Source organism: Podarcis pityusensis (assembly GCF_964106645.2).
Source record: "Podarcis pityusensis genome assembly, chromosome: 6".
Lineage (NCBI taxonomy): Eukaryota > Metazoa > Chordata > Lepidosauria > Squamata > Lacertidae > Podarcis > Podarcis pityusensis.
Genome location: NC_138030.1, coordinates 130,343 through 146,984, shown reverse-complemented (window position 1 = coordinate 146,984; position 16,642 = coordinate 130,343). Strand labels below are relative to the sequence as shown.

Here is a 16,642-nt window from a genome sequence, read left to right as displayed (position 1 = left end):
AGGTCGGTGGTTCGAATCCCCATGACGGGGTGAGCTCCCGTTGCTCGGTCCCTGCTCCTGCCAACCTAGCAGTTCGAAAGCACGTCAAAGTGCAAGTAAATAGGTACCACTCTGGCGGGAAGGTAAACGGCGTTTCCGTGCACTACTCTGGTTCACCAGAAGCGGCTTAGTCATGCTGGCCACATGACCTGGAAGCTGTACACCGGCTCCCTCGGCCAATAAAGCGAGTTGAGTGCTGCAATGCCAGAGTCGGCCACGACTGGACCTAATGGTCAGGGGTCCCTCTACCTTTACATATTTATGTATGCTACTACAGCAGCTAGGATTTTGTTAGCTCAGAAATGGCAGGTGAGTGAGGTCCCAAATAAGGAGGGTTGGCAATTAAAAGTGATAGAATATGCAGTTAGCTGGTCTAACAAGTAAAATAAGAAAACAAGAACAAGTATACAAAGAGGAATGGAATTTTTTTGTGTAGTATCTGGAAAACAACTGTAAACATGTGAACAAGATAGTAGGATTAAGGTAAATTCAATAGTGTAACATATAACAAAGGAATAATAAAGGAATAAGGGAGTTAAATAGATATATGAGAATATGTGGGGTAGGTGGGAAAATTAAAGGAACCACGGAAGGGGAAGATGGGAAGTCGTAGATGACTGGTTGGTTTTAAAGAGACCTGGTGTTCATCTCTATGGATGTGGGTGATCTGACACTAAGTAAAAGCGAAACAAAAGAAGTGTCATGGTCAGATCACTTCCTGGTGCAACTGGACTTCTCCACAACCCTTCCCCTTTGCAGGGAGGTGGGACTGATTTGGATGGTCCATCCCCGCCACTGAATGGATCCAAATGGTTTCCAGAGGTAGGGGATGTTTTATCCCATGTTGATGGCCTTTCAGCTGATTTCCTGGTAGTCCGCTGGAATGCGGGGTTAACCAGGGCTATTGACTGTTTGGCTCCGAAGCGCCCTCTCTGATTGCATGAGGCCCAGACAGCCCCATGGTTTTCACCAAAGCTGAGGGCAATGAAACAAGTCGTTGAGACGGCTAGAGAACCAGTGGCAGAAAACTCATTCTGAATCGGACCGGACATGGGTTAGAGCTCAACATCGAGCCTACCAAGTGGCGATAGTGACGGTGAAGAGGACCTTCTTCACCGCCTCTATTGCATCTGCAGAAAACAGCAGCAGGAGACTCTTTCAGGTAGTTCGCAATCTCAAAGCCACCTTCGCCATTGGGGCCCGGTAAGGACCCAAGATTCCGTCTAGTCAAGTTGCATGGGATCAATTCCAATCTGTTACCTCCCAGGATGTGGACAGGCTCTTGAACAACTGAAATCGACCACCTGCCTCTTTGATTCTTGCCCATCTGGGCTCATAAAAATGAGCCGGCAAGGGCTGGGTGATGGGCTCTGTGGGGTGGTGAATACTTCCCTCTGTGAGCAAGCCTTCCCAGACCCACTGAAAGAGGCGGTTATTAAACAGCTTCTTAAAAAACCATCTTTTGATTCAGCTAATATGGCCAACTATCACCCAGTTTAAAATCTTCCATTCTTGGGCAGGGTGATTGAGTGGGTGGCTGCTGAGCAACTCCAGGCATGCCCCCATCATTTAGCCCAGACACTGAGGTCCACTGAGGGTCTTCTGGCGGCTCCCTCTGCAGGGTAGGGCTCGAACCCATGGCTTCAAGTTACAAGACAGGAGATTACAACTCAACACCAGGAAGAACTTTCTGACAGTAAGAGCTGTTTGACAGTGAAATGGATTCCTTCAGAAGGTGGAGGACTCTCCTTCCTTGGAGGCTTTTAAGCAGAGGTTAGTTGAGTTTCCTGCATTGCAGGGGGCTGAACTAGATGACCCTTGGGGTCCCTTCCAACTCTTATGATTCCACGTTGCTTCTCACTTGCCTTTTTTCTATACCGGTAAGTTCCAAACGCTGCAGCCTTTGTTCATAGGGGTGTCACGCTATTCCCCCCACTTAATCATTTGGGTTACCCTTTCTGAACCTTTTCCAGCCCAACAATATCCTTTTACGTGCTCACTTTGGCAGCACGTATACTAAAATTGGAACGATACAGAGAAGATTAGCAGGGCCCCTGCGCAAGGATGACACGCAAATTTGTGAAGCGTTCCTTTTTTTAAAAAAAATCCTTTTATGAGGCGAGGGGAGAGGCTGGGGAAACCCAGCAAGATGGGCAAGGTATAAATAATAAAATTATCACTATTATTATTATTATTATTACTATTGGAGGTTATGATCAGATGGGCCAGAGATATAGGTCATACAACCCAGTTGGAACAATGGGAGAATTTATGGAGACACAACATTAAATTTACAGCATGCTCCATAATTAGAGAAAACTTAATGAAAATGAAATACCAATGGTATTTAACCCCAGTTAAACTGGCTAGAATATATAAATAAAAAACCAGTATGTGTTGGAGATGCAAAAAAGACATCGGAACAATGTATCATATGTGGTAGGAATGTGTACATATTTTAAAAATTTGGACCACCATACAAGAGGAACTTTAAAAAATGCTTAAAGTACCGTGCAATAACTGTAAAAACCTGTAGCGTTCCTCTTGGGAATAACAACAAATGACATTCCTGCAACCAATAGAAAAGTATTCTTATACGCAACAGCTGCTGCCAGAATACTTATAGCAAAAAAATGGAAGGGGGAAAAATCCCATCTGTTTGAGAGTGGCAAGTCAAATTTTGTGAATATATAGTTTCGGCTAGCCTTACGGCAGCAATAAGAGGACAAACAGATCAAAAATTAATTGAAGAATGGGATTGTGCAAAGGAGTATATGAAAAAACATTGTTCTGGGACAAATATATCAATATGCAATGAATAAAGTTTACAGGGTAGAAATATTGAGGAAATGGATGGAAGTGGAATAAAAACAATGTAATATTAATAACACAGTGAATAAAAGAAGTCAAACATGGGTGGAGGGAAGTCTATGTTTTTATGCATTTTTTGGTGTGTTCTTTTTATTTTATTTTATCTTTTGTGTAATGTGTTATTTTTCCTTTTTTGCTTGTGATGTTGTTTGGTTTTTGTTACTGCAATTCAATAAAAGTATTTATTAAAAAATATAAAAAAAATATTATGATTAAAACTGAAAACAGTATTTTAAGTGTGGTCAGTCTATAGATTTCTATTTTATAAATAAAACCCACGTATTCCTTACAGTTTATCAGCATCTGAGATCAGTTTTCCTCACAAAACTGTATGACTTAATTGGGCCAGCAATTTCTTACCTGCATACATTTGAAAATGGGGTACTTGTTGTAGTTTGGTTTGCATGTTGAAAGCACACTTTTAAAGGGATATGCCACCCCGTTGCTGCTCTTGGTATCATGGTGAATTTAATAGCTGTTCACTATGATAAAGAAAATAAAAACTGTTGGTTCCATTTAATTATTTGACAAATGTAGATACTGCTTTATCAAGAACAAGATTGGGAAGCAGTGTATATAAAATATTCATTAAAAATAATAAAATCAAAAGATAAAATATAAATCAACCTAAAATTTATCAAAATACAAATAAAACCCATTTTGAAACAAACATCTGTAATACAATCACATGCAGTGGTACCTTGGGTTACAGGCGCTTCAGGTTACAGACTCTGCTAACCCAGAAATAGTACCTCGGGTTAAGAACTTTGCTTCAGGATGAGAAAAGAAATCGTGCTCTGGCGGCACGGCAGCAGCGGGAGGCCCCATTAGCTAAAGTGATGCTTCAGGTTAGGAACAGCTTCAGGTTAAGAACGGGCCTTTGGAATGAATTAAGTACTTAACCCAAGGTACCACTGTATTAGCATCTGGGAAAAGCAGTACAGCAAAGGTGCTTGCATAATGGCAACGATCAGGGTGTTTAAAAGACGGTTTAGGAGGCAGAGGCCAAACTGCAGGGAGGGCAGTTGCCTTTGTGTGCTCCCTGGGGGCACCTGGTTGGCCCCTCCTGGTTGCTGGCCCTGGACAGAAGGCGCTTTGGCCTCTGATTCAGGAGAGCTGGGCTTAGAACATGGTCAGCAAGAGGCTTCACAACACACTCCAGGGTGAAATGAGGCTGTGGCTGTCTCTCAATTCCTTGAAGATGTCATAAAAGCACCTGCTGGGTAACTGGCATTAGTGCTACAAGACGAAAACAGCAGGACGGTTTCGCTGGCAAAGCACCAGAAACAGTCACCAATCCCTAATACTAGAACACCAGTGGCTAAGTGTGCACCATCACCCCAGAAATCACAATGGACTGGCATTTGCATGAAGGAGGTGCAGGAAACTAAGACAAGCAGGAGGAATTGTGAGGTTCTCCAGAAAGGCAGAGCCAGCACTGAACTGAGGGGAAACAGGAGTTTTCTGGGTTCTCTTGGAGATGCCTGAAGCAGAGCTTCTAGGTTGAACAACAATGTGAGACAGGACCAGGAGAGACACACGGGATTAAGTGTAGAGAGGCAGTATATTAAAAGCTCCAAAAGAGATTCTTACGCTAATTCTGTTTAGTTTCGGAGCTTAAAAAAGGAATCTGGAAGAAAATACAAATCTATCAGGAAAATGAAGGCAAAGTAACAGGAAATTTGGCAGGTGTACTTCTGCCTACTCCTTGCTCCAGTCTGTGCATGTTTTTGTGTAACACGATCATGTCTGCCTTATTTTTTCTTCTTCCACAAACTCCTGAGCCTCCAAGGTTGCAGCCCATTTTCCTCCCAGGGGACTCACTCCATCCCCTTCATGCTTTTGCTGGCCCTTCCCTGAAACTTCCCCGGCTCTCTCCTTTTTGAGGTGGGGCGACCAGGACAGGACAGGCTTCCAAGCGGGTAAAGCTGCCTTGACAAGAGTCAAGTGGACCTCGGGGTTTGGCGGAAGCGCCCACCGAGCAAGTCAGCCATGCAGTGGAGCTGCTGGCCAAGCGGACGCGGGGTTTTGTTGCCTGGCCCCAAGGATCGCGTCCTCTGGATGGAGAGCAGCTGTGGGAGGGCCTTGGATCCCCTTCGGGGGTGGAAGCCTGCAGACAAGGTGGCGAAGGGCTGAGGAGGGCCGGCCGAAGGGGCCGAGGGCCAAGCTGGCCAGCAGACGAAGCTCTGTGGGCCTCCTCGAGAGCAGGCCTTTCCGGGGACGGAGGGGGGACGGAGACACTGCTGGGCTCTAGCGCTTTGCCAGCCGGAGGTCCCGCCAGAGAGAGAATTATTTCACTATTAATATACTTCCACGTCATTGTATTTCAGTTCAACAATTACTTTGATAAAATGCATATTTTGTTATGTGCAAATGAGGTCCATAAATGACCACCTGGCATATATTCAACACAAAACACAGCAACCATTTGTTGGGGATGTTACGGTAAAATCTGGGTGCGGGGTTACTCTGCCACCCAGCTCGTCGGACTAAGTCCGCGGGTCCCTGCGGAAGAAGATGAGCTCAGCCGGAGACAGGAGCAAGTTGCAGGAGATCCGAGTTTATTGCGCAACAGGTTCAAGGCGAGATTGAACAGCGAGAAAGGGGTGACATGAACTTTTGAAATTTCCCTCCATGTCCCAGAATACAGTGCAAAATACATCCCAGTTACATCATGAATACATTAAGAAGAGGTTGGGTTACACAGATTACATCACGAATACATTAGGAAGAGGTTGGGTTACACCGGATTAACATATGGAGGAGGGAGGGGGGAATATGCAGAGCTGGAGATATGCGCAGGTAAGCACATCCTGAGAAGACAATGGTCCATGTATGCATAGTCTGTCACCTGGCATCGCCCGGAGGAAGGGCTTGGCAGAGCGATTTGACAGGATTAGGGTCTTGACACCTTGCTCGAGGGATTATGGAGGACAGGGGAGGTGTCATGGAGTCCTAGAGAAATTGAGCAAATTGGCACGTTGGTTTTCTATGAATTTGATAGATTTTAGTCCCTTTTGACATTGACAATTGGAAATAAATGGATATATTGTAGTGAAGAAGAAGAAGGTGAAGAAGACATGCCCGCCCCCCCCCTATCAGGGACAAGGGCCAGCTGGCCATAGCAAGGGCCCCCTTCCTTCCCTCCCTCCCTCCAGGAACCTCCCTCCGCCCCTTCCGCGCCCCCGTTCCCCGGGCGGGCGGCCAAGCGGAGGCGCCTCCCTCCCTCCCTCCCGGACTCCGCCCCCGCCGGTGCCGCGAGCCAGGGGCGCCCCCTTGTGGCCGCCAGGAGAGCGGCGCCGGAGGCAGCCCCCGTGTGGCGCCTGCGCAGTGCCGCGGGGAGCCGCGTGTCGGGCAGGCGAGCGGGGCGGGGCCGAGGCGCGTTTCCCGCGCAGCTGCGCTGAGGGAGCCAGGAGGAGGAGGAGGAGGAGGAGGCCTCGGTCCCGCCATGGCTTCTCCGGCCAGGGCCCTCCGGCCGCGCCGCTCGGCCCCCGCGCCGTGAGTCCCCGAGGGCCGGCCGGCCGGGCGAGGGCGGGCGGGCGGGCGGCGTGGGGCCGGGCCGGGCCGGGCTGAGCTCCCTCTTGGTCCGCAGGGCGACGGGCAGCGACGCCTCGGAGGACTCCGGCGACCGCGCCTTCGAGGACAGCCCTGGCGGCAAGGCCGGCAAGCCGCGGCCCCGCAAGGCGCAGGTAGGGAGGGCCGGAGGGAGGCCCCGGCGGGGTGGGGCGCCGCCAGGCCTGGCTGGGGCTCCCGGCTTCCTCGCCCTCTCTCTCCGTCCCCTCAGGCGGCGAGGCCAAGGGCGGCCCCCAAGGACCCTCTGCCGGCCCGCGCCGAGCCCAGCGGCGGCCTCTTCCAGGCGGTGAAGGCGGGCGGGAGCGCCGCGCAGGTGAGGGGCAGCCGAGGGAGCCGCGCGGAGAAGGCCCTGCTCTGGGCTGCCGTCGGGGCAGAGAGCGGGGAGGGAGGGCCCAGCCCGGAGAAGGCGCCCCCTCCTGCTCAACCCGAAGCTGCTGCTTGAGCTCCATGGGATGCGCCAGCAGCCGGCCCCAGGGGAGCTTTGGAAGGAGAGGGAAAGATGGGCCTCCACCCCTGTCCTATGTGCTGGAGTGGGAGAGCTGGCTTGGTGGGCTGCAGTGGAGCAAGGGTTGGCTTTTTGAAAGGAGACTTGGGGCAGGTGAGAGGGGCAGGGTTGGCTGGAGAAAGATAAGGAGCAGGGATATGCGGCGGGGGGGGGGGAAGGCCTTAGGGGAAACGCAAATCCTCTAGTATGCTTGTGCTCTTGTGGGTCTCGCATCTCTCTCTTGTTTCTATGTGCGTGTCCTTGCCCTGCTCCCTTTGCCTACTGCCATCCTCTGTCAACTGCCACAGTCTATAGTTGATGACTGGCTTGAGAGTTACAGGAAAGACAGGGAATCTGGGTTTCTGGAGCTGTTCAACTTCATTGTCCACTCCTGTGGTTGCAAAGGTGAGTTTAGAGTGGAGTGTTGTGCTTCTGCGTACTCTTGCAAAAGCTCTCCTGTGCTCCGTCCCCCTTCCAGTTGCATGCTTGCTCTGCAGTGATGTGAGGCTGGACGGGCGCTCTCTCCCTTCTCTTTCCCCTCCACGGCCCTGCAGGTGTAGTGACCCTGGAGATGCTGAGAGGCCTTCAGAACTCGGAGATCATCCAGCAGCTGACAGAATCATTTGATGAGGTGAGAACTAAGGAAGGGGATGTTTCTGGGGAGGTTCAATCCAAACAGTCGCCTTGGAGGGAGGGTGGCAGAGACAAATGGTGGACTCAGACAAATCTTTTCCTAGGGCTCAGCAGAGTACCCACTGTTGTTGAACACCCCAGTCTGGCGGCGGTTTCGGCAGGGGTTCTGTGAGCTGTTGGGAGTTCTTGTGCACCGAACACAACATGCTGTTCTCTATGATGAGTATTTGATGGGTAGCCTTGTCGCCCTGCTTACTGGCATGTCTGACTCCCAGGTGCGTGCTTTCCGCCACACAAGCACCTTGGCAGGTAGGAGAGTAGTCTGGGTTTGGGTGGGCAGATGCATCCCTTTCTGAGAGGAGCTGAGAAATGCCATGCTATGCTTCATCTTTTCCTGTAGCCATGAAACTAATGACAGGTTTGGTGCGTGTAGCTCTGAGTGTCTAACTCACTGAGATAGGGCCAGAGCTTGCTCACTATCAGCTCAGACCATGTGCTTAGAGCTATTTCACTATATTTTGTCACCCAAGATTTCTGCTGCATCTCCCACAGGGCGTGTTTTCAGAAAGACTGGTCCAGCGCACCACTAGTGAAATGCTCAGTTTATCTAACATTCAACCACAAAGGGGTTCCAGCCTAAACACCCTTTCCACATTTGCAGTCCTGTCCCATCTCCTGTCTTCGTTGTACTCCTATGAAATACAACTTGGACTCAGAAACCCCTCCAGGAGAAAGCGGAATGAGGAATAACCTCTGCTTTCTGGCCTCACCAGGCATCTTGGAAACCAGGGAGCCAGAGAGCAAGAAAATAAACTGGAAGGGGAGCATGATGCTCAAACCACATTTGGGGCGCCTGCAAATTACAGGGACAGGCAGGTGTTTTGCCTTAGGCAACCTCGGTCTTGCACAGATCAATTCCATTAATGATGGTAATTTGCAGCATAAGTAGTTTATGTATGAACCAGAACCACAACAAGGAGCATTGAGAAACTCTCATGCCAAGGGTTATCCCTCTGCAGCTTCTGTTTTCAGGGTTCTGTTATTCTCCTTCATTCTGCAATTTTTCTGGGGAAACTTAACTTTACTGCCAGCTTCCCAAAGGGAGAAGTTTTGTCTTTTTTCTGCTTTTGGTCCTACTTTGGTGTTACCCTCTGGACTGCCAATCCCAGCGTCATAACTGCAGGTGAGGGGGAGGCAGGTGCCCCAGTGAGGATTTTTCTTTTGAACATCACGAGAGCTGGAAGGCAAATCCTCAGAGATGCCCTTCCCCCAAAGCCATTGGGCCTCATTGAGAGGAAGGGGGAGAGGAGCTAACAAGGATTAGTCTTGGCCGTCTTCCTTCTTGCGCAGTCCCTGGGTTGGGGCTCGCCTCAGTGGGCTTGGGGCATTTCACCCCTGGCTTTTCTTCCTCTGCAGGCAAAGGCAGAGGTGAGAGTCTTGGACTGGGGCAGTGGGACACAGATCCATTGGGGCTCAGAGTGCCACGGAGGGGGTGGGGATGAGCCACCACGCATCTTTCCTTGGGGAGCTGCTCTGCCAGAGCTGCCCTGATGGAGGCCAGCACAGCCAAGGGGATCCAGTGGCGCTTCCCTGGCTGGGCCACCCACAGAGCAAATCTCCTTGCCACACCTGCCCAAGGCGGCTCATTGGGAAACTGCTGAACATGCAGGGGGCCAGCAGGACGCCTGAGCAAGAAAGAGAACCCCACTGCAGCCTGCCTGGCCCAGCTGCGGGTGGGGAACAGAACCGGGTGTGCTGGGGCACAGGTCTGCTTGCCTCAGCTGAAAAAGTGTGGGCGATTAGCAGCCAAACAAAACAAAAGCCTATTCTTGCTAGTTAGCATGAGAAGGGGCTAAGATCACAGAGCAGTACTGCTGACGGGCAGAGACTCAGACCATAGAAATACAATTAGTTAGAGAGGGCTCTCTCTGAGGCTTAGAATAAAAATTGCCAGCAGCACCTTAGAGACCATCTAAGTTTGTTCTGGGTAGAAGTTTTTGTGTGCATGTACAAACTTAGTTGGTCACTAAGGTGCTACTGGACAATTTTTTAACTTATTTTGACTGCGTCAGACCAACACGATTACCTACCTGAATCTGAGGGTTAGGGTTAGGTTGGCAGTCCAACCTAAAAAGTGCAGGTTCTTGCTAGCTAGCAGGAGAAGGGGCTAAGACTACAGCTGACTGCTAAGGACCAAGACCATCAAAATGCAATTGGTAGAGAGGACTCTGTGTGATGTCATTTCCCCTCCTCTCCTGGGGGCCTCCTGGTACTTCCTGCTCCTCTCTCTCCCTTTGGCCAGCCAAGAGGGCAGACGTTCCCTTTGCCTGCTCCACTGCAGGCAGATGCCAGAAACTGGTTATACAGCCAAGCTCGGCTCCCAAACGCCTCCGTTTTGGAACATTTTGGCTCCCAAACACCAAAAACCCAGAAATAACTGCTCCGGTATTTGAACAATTTTCAGAAGCCGAACAGCTTCTGTGGAGTTTTTTTCTTTTATCTCCATTGACTTTGCTGGCCACCCTTTGATCCTTGGTTGTTGAACGTTTCGGAAGTCAAACTGTCTTCCGGAATGGATTACGTTCGACAACCAAGGTTTGACTGTACTGTAAAGGTAAATATTGTTGGGGGATTGATCATTTGTTTTACAGACAACTGAGTGAGTTTCTGTTCTGTATGTGATGCAACTTTCAGATGCTGGCCAGAAAAACCAGAATGGTTACACTGCTGCAATATAAGAATGAGATCATTGTCAGCTTGCAGCATCTGGAAAAATAGCCTTGAAAAACTGTGCTTTTTATTATTTTATTATTTCTTGAGTTTATATACCGCCCTATACAGTGGTGCCCCGCAAGACGAATGCCTCGCAAGACGGAAAACCCGCTAGACGAAAGGGTTTTCCGTTTTGGAGGTGCTTCGCAAAACGAATTTCCTATGTGCTTGCTTCGCAAGACGAAAATGTCTTGCGAGTTCCTGCGGGGTTTTTTCCTCCCCCCCCCCCTTTTCCCAAGCCGCTAAGCCGCTTACCAGCTGATCTTTAAGCCGCTTAACAGCTGATGCTAAGCCGCTTATCAGCTGATCTTTAAGCCGCTTATCAGCTGATCTTTAAGCCGGCTAAGCCGCTAATACTGTAGCGCTAAGCCGCTAAACCTCTAATGGGCTTTCTTCGCAAGACGAAAAAAACCCGCAAGACGAAGAGACTCGCGGAACGGATTCTTTTCGTCTTGCGAGGCACCACTGTACCTGGAGTTTCTCCTTAGACTACTGCTGTGTGCCATAGTATGCTAAGTGAGATGTTCCACTGTTGGGACCAGCAGCCATAAATGGACTTTCTGTATATATTTCAACAATTACGCTTAATACGGGCAATAAAGAGCTTATTGCTTGGACTGCTCTTGCGTCTTGAGCTGTTTATCCATCAGGGCAAATCCGCTTGCAAAATCTCAGAGGTATTTTGCCTGCATAATTTTTACTCCTGGCATTGCTGTGAACCAATGCATGATAATAAGTAAATTATATTTTAAACTTACTTCCCAGGTTGTTGACTTTGTTAATCAGGGTAAGAAAGGGAGAGTCAGTTGAGTTGATAGCTGGACTTGCTCAAAACAAGGTTTCATAGCCTAATCCCTGTGCTTTTAATGTTGCAGCCAAGGATGGGACCCCCCCCCCTTTGGTGTCCTCTGCTCTGGGCTGTTATTGGGGATCCACGGATTACACACACATGAAGGAGATGGATGGTTGGTGAAGGAATGGCCGCTACTGCTTCAACCATGACGGTCCCTGGCAGGGCTTCGCTGCCCCACAGGGGACTTTCCTTGCCAGGTTCCAGCGCCCCCTTCCTGCATAGAGGCTGGAATCCCCCCCCCCCCCCGAGTCCTGTTGATTGCATGGGGGCTGCTTTTCATTTCCTGTTTCTGCCGCTGGGTCGGCAGGCCGTGGTGTCCCAAGAGTCAAAATGTCATAGAATCAGAGAGCCACAGAGTTGGGAGAGACCAAAGGGGTTAAGGTCTCACAGCTAATGTGTCGGGTTTTGGGGGGTTCTCAAAGGCACGCACCAGCCAGAAGAAGAGGACGTCACACAGTGGAGATATAAGAAGAAAACTTGTATTAAAATGCACATGAAAACAATGGGGCTGAGGCCCCGCTGTGCTCAGGCTCCCCATTCCACTGCTTGGCTCCATCCTCCTGGCAGGCTGCTACATGGCTAGTCATGCTCAGGCAGAGACATTAATGGGCTCAAAGGCTTTGATGTCTTGAAATTTGTCACAGGAGAAATTAACCAGCAGCTGCTTCGTCCCACTCTTGCTGGGCTTGACCTCGAACTTGAGGCGGGTGCTCTGCTTGGCCTGCAGGGGTGGCGCGCTGCAAACAAGGAGCAAAAGGAGCCAGTCAGCTGGTGCTCAGGAGGAGCTGTGGGCCTGGCATGGGGGCTGCCTGGCCCTCCTCTGCCCTTCAGGACTCCAGGGCTAGCTCCTGCAGCAGCAGCCGCCAAGCCAGAGGCTCTCCCAGGCCCTGCCCACCAGGCAGGGTCTCCCTCTCGCTGCTGGGTTCCCATGCGCAGGCCAGGCTGCTGCTTCATTTGCTTTTCACTACTAATTAGATCAGGCACAATAACTCTGAGTTGGGGGGGGGGGGACAGTGGCAGAAGCAGGTGCTTCCCCTGCAGAAGGACCCACGGCTGGGAGGGCAGCTGCCAAAGGGACCAGAGCAGGGGGGTTGGGGCTAACGGGGTCCAGGTTGGACATGCCATGATCATTCAGGTGGACCAGAAGGTACAGCCTGAGGTGCAGCCAGTGGGGGGACTCTGAGCCTGGAGAAACGATGGATGGCTGAGCATGATGGACCCACTCGGGGGGCGGGCAGTGGGTGCTGAGCAGTCTCCCATTACCCCTCACCTCCCTCTCAGACCACCCTCGGAAGAGCAGCTCTGGACGGCCCCTCCCTCGCCCCATCACCTTGTGGCAGTGGCAGCAGATGGCAGGAAGGGTATTTGGGGGGGCGTATGCCTGGGAATTTATCCTTCTTCTGATTTGAGGGTCAAACTAAATGTTCCCCAGTTAAGCAGCTCAGGCTGAAGGTAGCCATGAGCTCCCACATCCACGCCAGCCAGGTGAGGAGCCAGCCTGGGCCCAGCTGAGCACACAAGTGGCTTGTGGGACCTTCAGTTTGGAGCACGGGTCCCTCTCCCCACAAAATACTTCCACATCCCATCAAAGCTTGCTCATTAGGAAGCAGGGACCCAGTGTCCCAATTCCTCTCTAGAAGGGTCCTCCTTGAAGTCTTTCTTCTAAGATCACTTTTCTTCCTCAGAGTAGTTTGTCCCCATTGGCTGCCCAGCCTCCTCCTGACTTTGGATGTGCCAAAGAAACAGCAGCCCAGCTCTGCCTTTGCTAGTTCCTGGCTGGAGTATTGAAAGGCAGTGGGGACACCCAGCCCCAGCCCCACACAGCTGCCACCAGGTGGGGTGAGTGACAGCACCAGTGCTAAGCACTGCCTGGGGTGGTTGGCAAGCCGGGGGGGTTACAGATGAGCAGTTTGAGCAGTGGGGTGCTGGGGGCAAACATTTCTAAAGGGTGGCTGAAACTCATGTCTGCAGCAGAGGCTGCCTGTGCACAGCTCTCAATCTCTCTCTCTCTCTCTCTCTCTCACACACACACACACACACACACACACACACTCACGATTCCCTGAAGCAATTTCTCAACTATTAAAAGACACCTCTGAAGCAAAAGGGGCCCCAGCCTCTGTCACTGACAATTCCTGGTACACATAGAAAAGTTGCCTTGGAAGGTGATAGAAAAATGGGCTGTGACTCTTTTGGGTAGTGAGCAAAGGAAGCCCCACATGGCCAGGAAGACACAGGAGTCCCTTCTGGGCACCCCTTTCCAGACCCCCCACCCGGGAGACTGGAGCCCCGACTTTGCCTGCTCTGGAAGTGCAGCTGAGGAACTGGGAGGTGGGAGCACCACAAGGGAGCACCCCAGCAGCCACCCCCAGTCCTGGGGAGGGGACACGGCACCCCCCCTGTCTGGATGTCCCAGGCACTTACTCCAGCTTGAGCTTCTCTGCCAGCAAGTCACTGCCCTCTGCCTGCAGCACACAGTCCTTCACTTCTTCATTGAGAGGGTTGGTGAAGACCACCTCCACCTTCAGCGGCTGGTCCACTTTCGCCTGTCCCAGCACCTGCCCAGAGAAAAGCCCCCATTGAGTAGGAGGGCCACTCCCCAGGCCTCCCAGGGGGCAAAGCCAGGAGGGCACAGGCCTCCAAAGGCATGCCTGGGAGGGCCACGCACTGCCCAGCAAGCAGAGAGAGAAACTTGAGAGGCAATTCTGTGGGCATCAAGGCAGGGAGGCACTCGGGAGCCTCTCCTGGGCACAGAGGCAGCTGAGGAAGGCTTACTTTCAAGGTGACGGAGGGGTTGCTCAGCGTGATGTCTCCCACCACGGCTGTGGTTCCCTCTGAGAGTTGGCACAAGGCTGTGGCTCGAATCATGTTGTCTGGCGTCAGGTGTTGCTGGTACTCAGCGTATGAGATCTTGAGAGGAAACTTTTTCTCTGAAAGTGACAAGTAACCAAAGGGCCTTCCATGAGATGTGGGTCACGCAAGCCGGCAGGGGCAGACTTTGGTCTTCCATAGTTCAGCAGCACCCATGGGAGACCTAATTTGGCACCCTGCCTCATGCACATGCACTGCATCATAGTTGCAACACCTTGTGGCTCAGCGGCCGGTGCAGAGGAACCTCTTGCGGTGCTCAAAATCCCCCTCGGATGCCAGGAAGAACCCCAAAACGTTGCCCTTTCTTCAGGGGAAGGTGAGTCCCATAGCCCTTGGTGGAGAACAGTCAGGGGCTGCCAAGGCAGGAACTTGGCTAGCTGGGGGCAGATATGGGGAGCAATGATCCCCCTCTTCCGTGTCCCTTGCCCCCAACATTGCCCATGGGTGCAAAAAGAGGAGCCCCCCATCTCTTGGGGTAGAGCAAGTGGAAAAAGGGGCAGGCCAAGAACAGAGGTCAGCACACACCAGCAGTGGAAGTTCCTTGCACCCCAAGATCTGAGGAGGTCGCTGGAACTCGCCATCCCCCACCCCAGCAAGCCAAGAGGGAGACCTATGAGAGGTGCCTCTGCCACCACCCCCACGTGAGTGGGGCTTCTCCAGAAGGCCCGACTGTGGCTTGTGGGCAAAGGAGGAGGAAGAGGGGGCATTGGAGGCTGCCCCCTTGCTGTGGGGAGCCCACAAAAGGCTTACCTTCTTGCGGGCCCAGAGTCACTGCGAGAGAGTCCTTCCAGACTTCATGGATGGGCTTCCCATTGTAGACGATGGACCAGGCGGTCATCTTGGCCGTCAGGCTCCTGGCCTTGGAGGCAAGGTTCTTCAGGGTGAAGACCAAGTCAACATCCTGACCAACCTTTGGCTCAGGGCTCTTGGACTTCAGAGTCCCTGAGAGGTTTGGGTTCACAGCTTCCGGACCCTTGGCAGATATGGCATTGAACGTGTTCAGGTTCAGCTTCTCACTGGCCTTTTTGAAGACGGCTCTTTCCTTCTCTGAGCCTGGAAGAGAAACAGCAGGTGGCAAAGCCCAGCGGGGCTGTTAGGCCCCAGTGCAGGAGCCATAGGGACCAGCAGTTGCATGAAGGGCACCTTCCCTCTCCTTCCCCAGGCCAGGGGCTCTTGGGGCCTCAGCCTCGCAGCCATCCTAGCAGTGCAAGGCCTGGTGGCACAGAAGAGCTGGGGTCCTGAGGGCTGGCAGGCAGACCATGGGGCTCTTTGCTCAGGCCTAGCTTGGGTGTGGCGCATGGACTGAAAATCTTTGCCTGCCCTCCCTCCCACTCATTGGTGGGCAATACCACCCATGTTCCGCCCTCCCTGCCCTGGCCAATCTGCTGACAGGGCGCCCAAAGTAGCTTCTGGGAAATGCTCTGAGAAACACCTGAGACTCCATGGGTGTAGCCAAGGGGCAGCAGGGGAGCATCTCTCCCCCCCCCCATCAAGTAAATCCATAAAAATATTTAACTGAGGTTCTGCCCCCAACAAAAATACTGGCTCCACCCATGTGAGCCTCCCTCTGCTTTGCTCTCCTGATGGGCCAGTCTTGTCCTCACAACTTGGGTAAGTGCTCATTTCCTTGGCAATAATCCAGATCCCTCAACATTTCCAGTTTCTGTCTCAATTTGCATGCCTTACCTTCTGGGTATTTATAATTGTTGGTGACATCCTGGCGGGCATAGCTGCCCACGGCCTTGGTGCTTATGTTCCGGCCAATCTTCTTGGTCTCAGAGTAGACCTTTGTTTTCTTTCCCGTGTTCGTGTCATACATCCAGGTGACGCGGTCGGCATTGACCTCTGCATAGACGAACGGGCAATCGTAGTTCAGGTCGACGTCTCCTTCCTTGATGGCCGTCAGCGAAGCTGGACCGCACTGGAAGATGCCTGCAGGAAGGAAAGGGAGGGAGAACCAGTGGGCATTCTGCGCCTCAAGGTCACATGCAAGAAAACAGTTTGGGAGGGGGCAAACAAAACCCCAGCTAGCAGATACATTTAAAACAAAATGAAAAGCATCCAAAATAAACTTTCATAGCAAAGACCCACTAAGTCAGCTGGGAAAGCCCGTCAGAACAAAAATGTCTTCAGCTGCTTCCAGAAAGTGCAGATCATGGCTGCCTGTCATATCTCAACAGGGATGCTGCTCCACAGAAGAAGGGCAGCCACACTCAAAGCCCTCTTCTTGACAGGTCAGCTGCTTTTGGTGAGAGCCATTGTCGTCTAGGCATTGTGAGTTTGGGAGTGAGAGAAGGGGCAGAGAGAGAGGCAGGGGAGAGTTTTTTAAACTTGCAGGAGAAACCTCCTGCCAGCTGCAGCCACCTACTGGGCAGCCAGTGCCAGATTTACATAGCTTGGGCCCCCGGAAAAAAAATTAAAGGAAAAAAACAACCTGGATGTACATTTCCAAAATATAAGATAAAAAACAAATAAAATAAAACCTACATACAGCAACAGTGTTTTGTGTTGTGTATGGACCTATTAAAACTAATCAATTTTATGTA

At 51.5% G+C, this 16,642-nt stretch overlaps 2 protein-coding genes across 3 annotated transcripts in view; one reads left to right on the top strand and one right to left on the bottom strand.

Annotated features, from left to right (window-relative positions):
• The first annotated feature begins 6,321 nt into the window (after positions 1-6,321).
• Positions 6,322-16,588, top strand: LOC308480458 (cohesin subunit SA-2-like). 2 transcript variants are annotated; one of them, XM_081011962.1, is made up of 7 exons: positions 6,322-6,408; positions 6,503-6,599; positions 6,695-6,796; positions 7,276-7,372; positions 7,522-7,598; positions 7,705-7,875; positions 15,920-16,588. In XM_081011962.1, exons 1-7 carry the CDS (start codon positions 6,359-6,361, stop codon positions 15,947-15,949), a joined length of 624 nt encoding a protein of 207 aa, XP_080868088.1. In that variant the 5' UTR covers positions 6,322-6,358; the 3' UTR covers positions 15,950-16,588. The 2 variants fall into 2 exon arrangements, with proteins under 2 accessions (XP_080868088.1, XP_080868087.1); XM_081011961.1 differs by lacking the exon at positions 15,920-16,588 and adding an exon at positions 8,001-10,287 and having other exon boundaries at positions 6,325-6,408; positions 7,705-7,909.
• LOC308480461 (protein-glutamine gamma-glutamyltransferase E-like) overlaps positions 11,689-16,642 on the bottom strand; it is a 15,352-nt gene continuing 10,398 nt past the window's right edge. The window contains exons 9-13 of the mRNA XM_081011965.1: positions 15,783-16,028; positions 14,847-15,149; positions 14,001-14,155; positions 13,650-13,783; positions 11,689-11,962 (exon numbers count right to left, since the gene is read on the bottom strand). Of these exons, the coding sequence (XP_080868091.1) occupies positions 11,815-11,962; positions 13,650-13,783; positions 14,001-14,155; positions 14,847-15,149; positions 15,783-16,028 (986 nt within the window). The 3' untranslated portion in view covers positions 11,689-11,814. The remainder of the gene's footprint in view (positions 11,963-13,649; positions 13,784-14,000; positions 14,156-14,846; positions 15,150-15,782; positions 16,029-16,642) is intronic.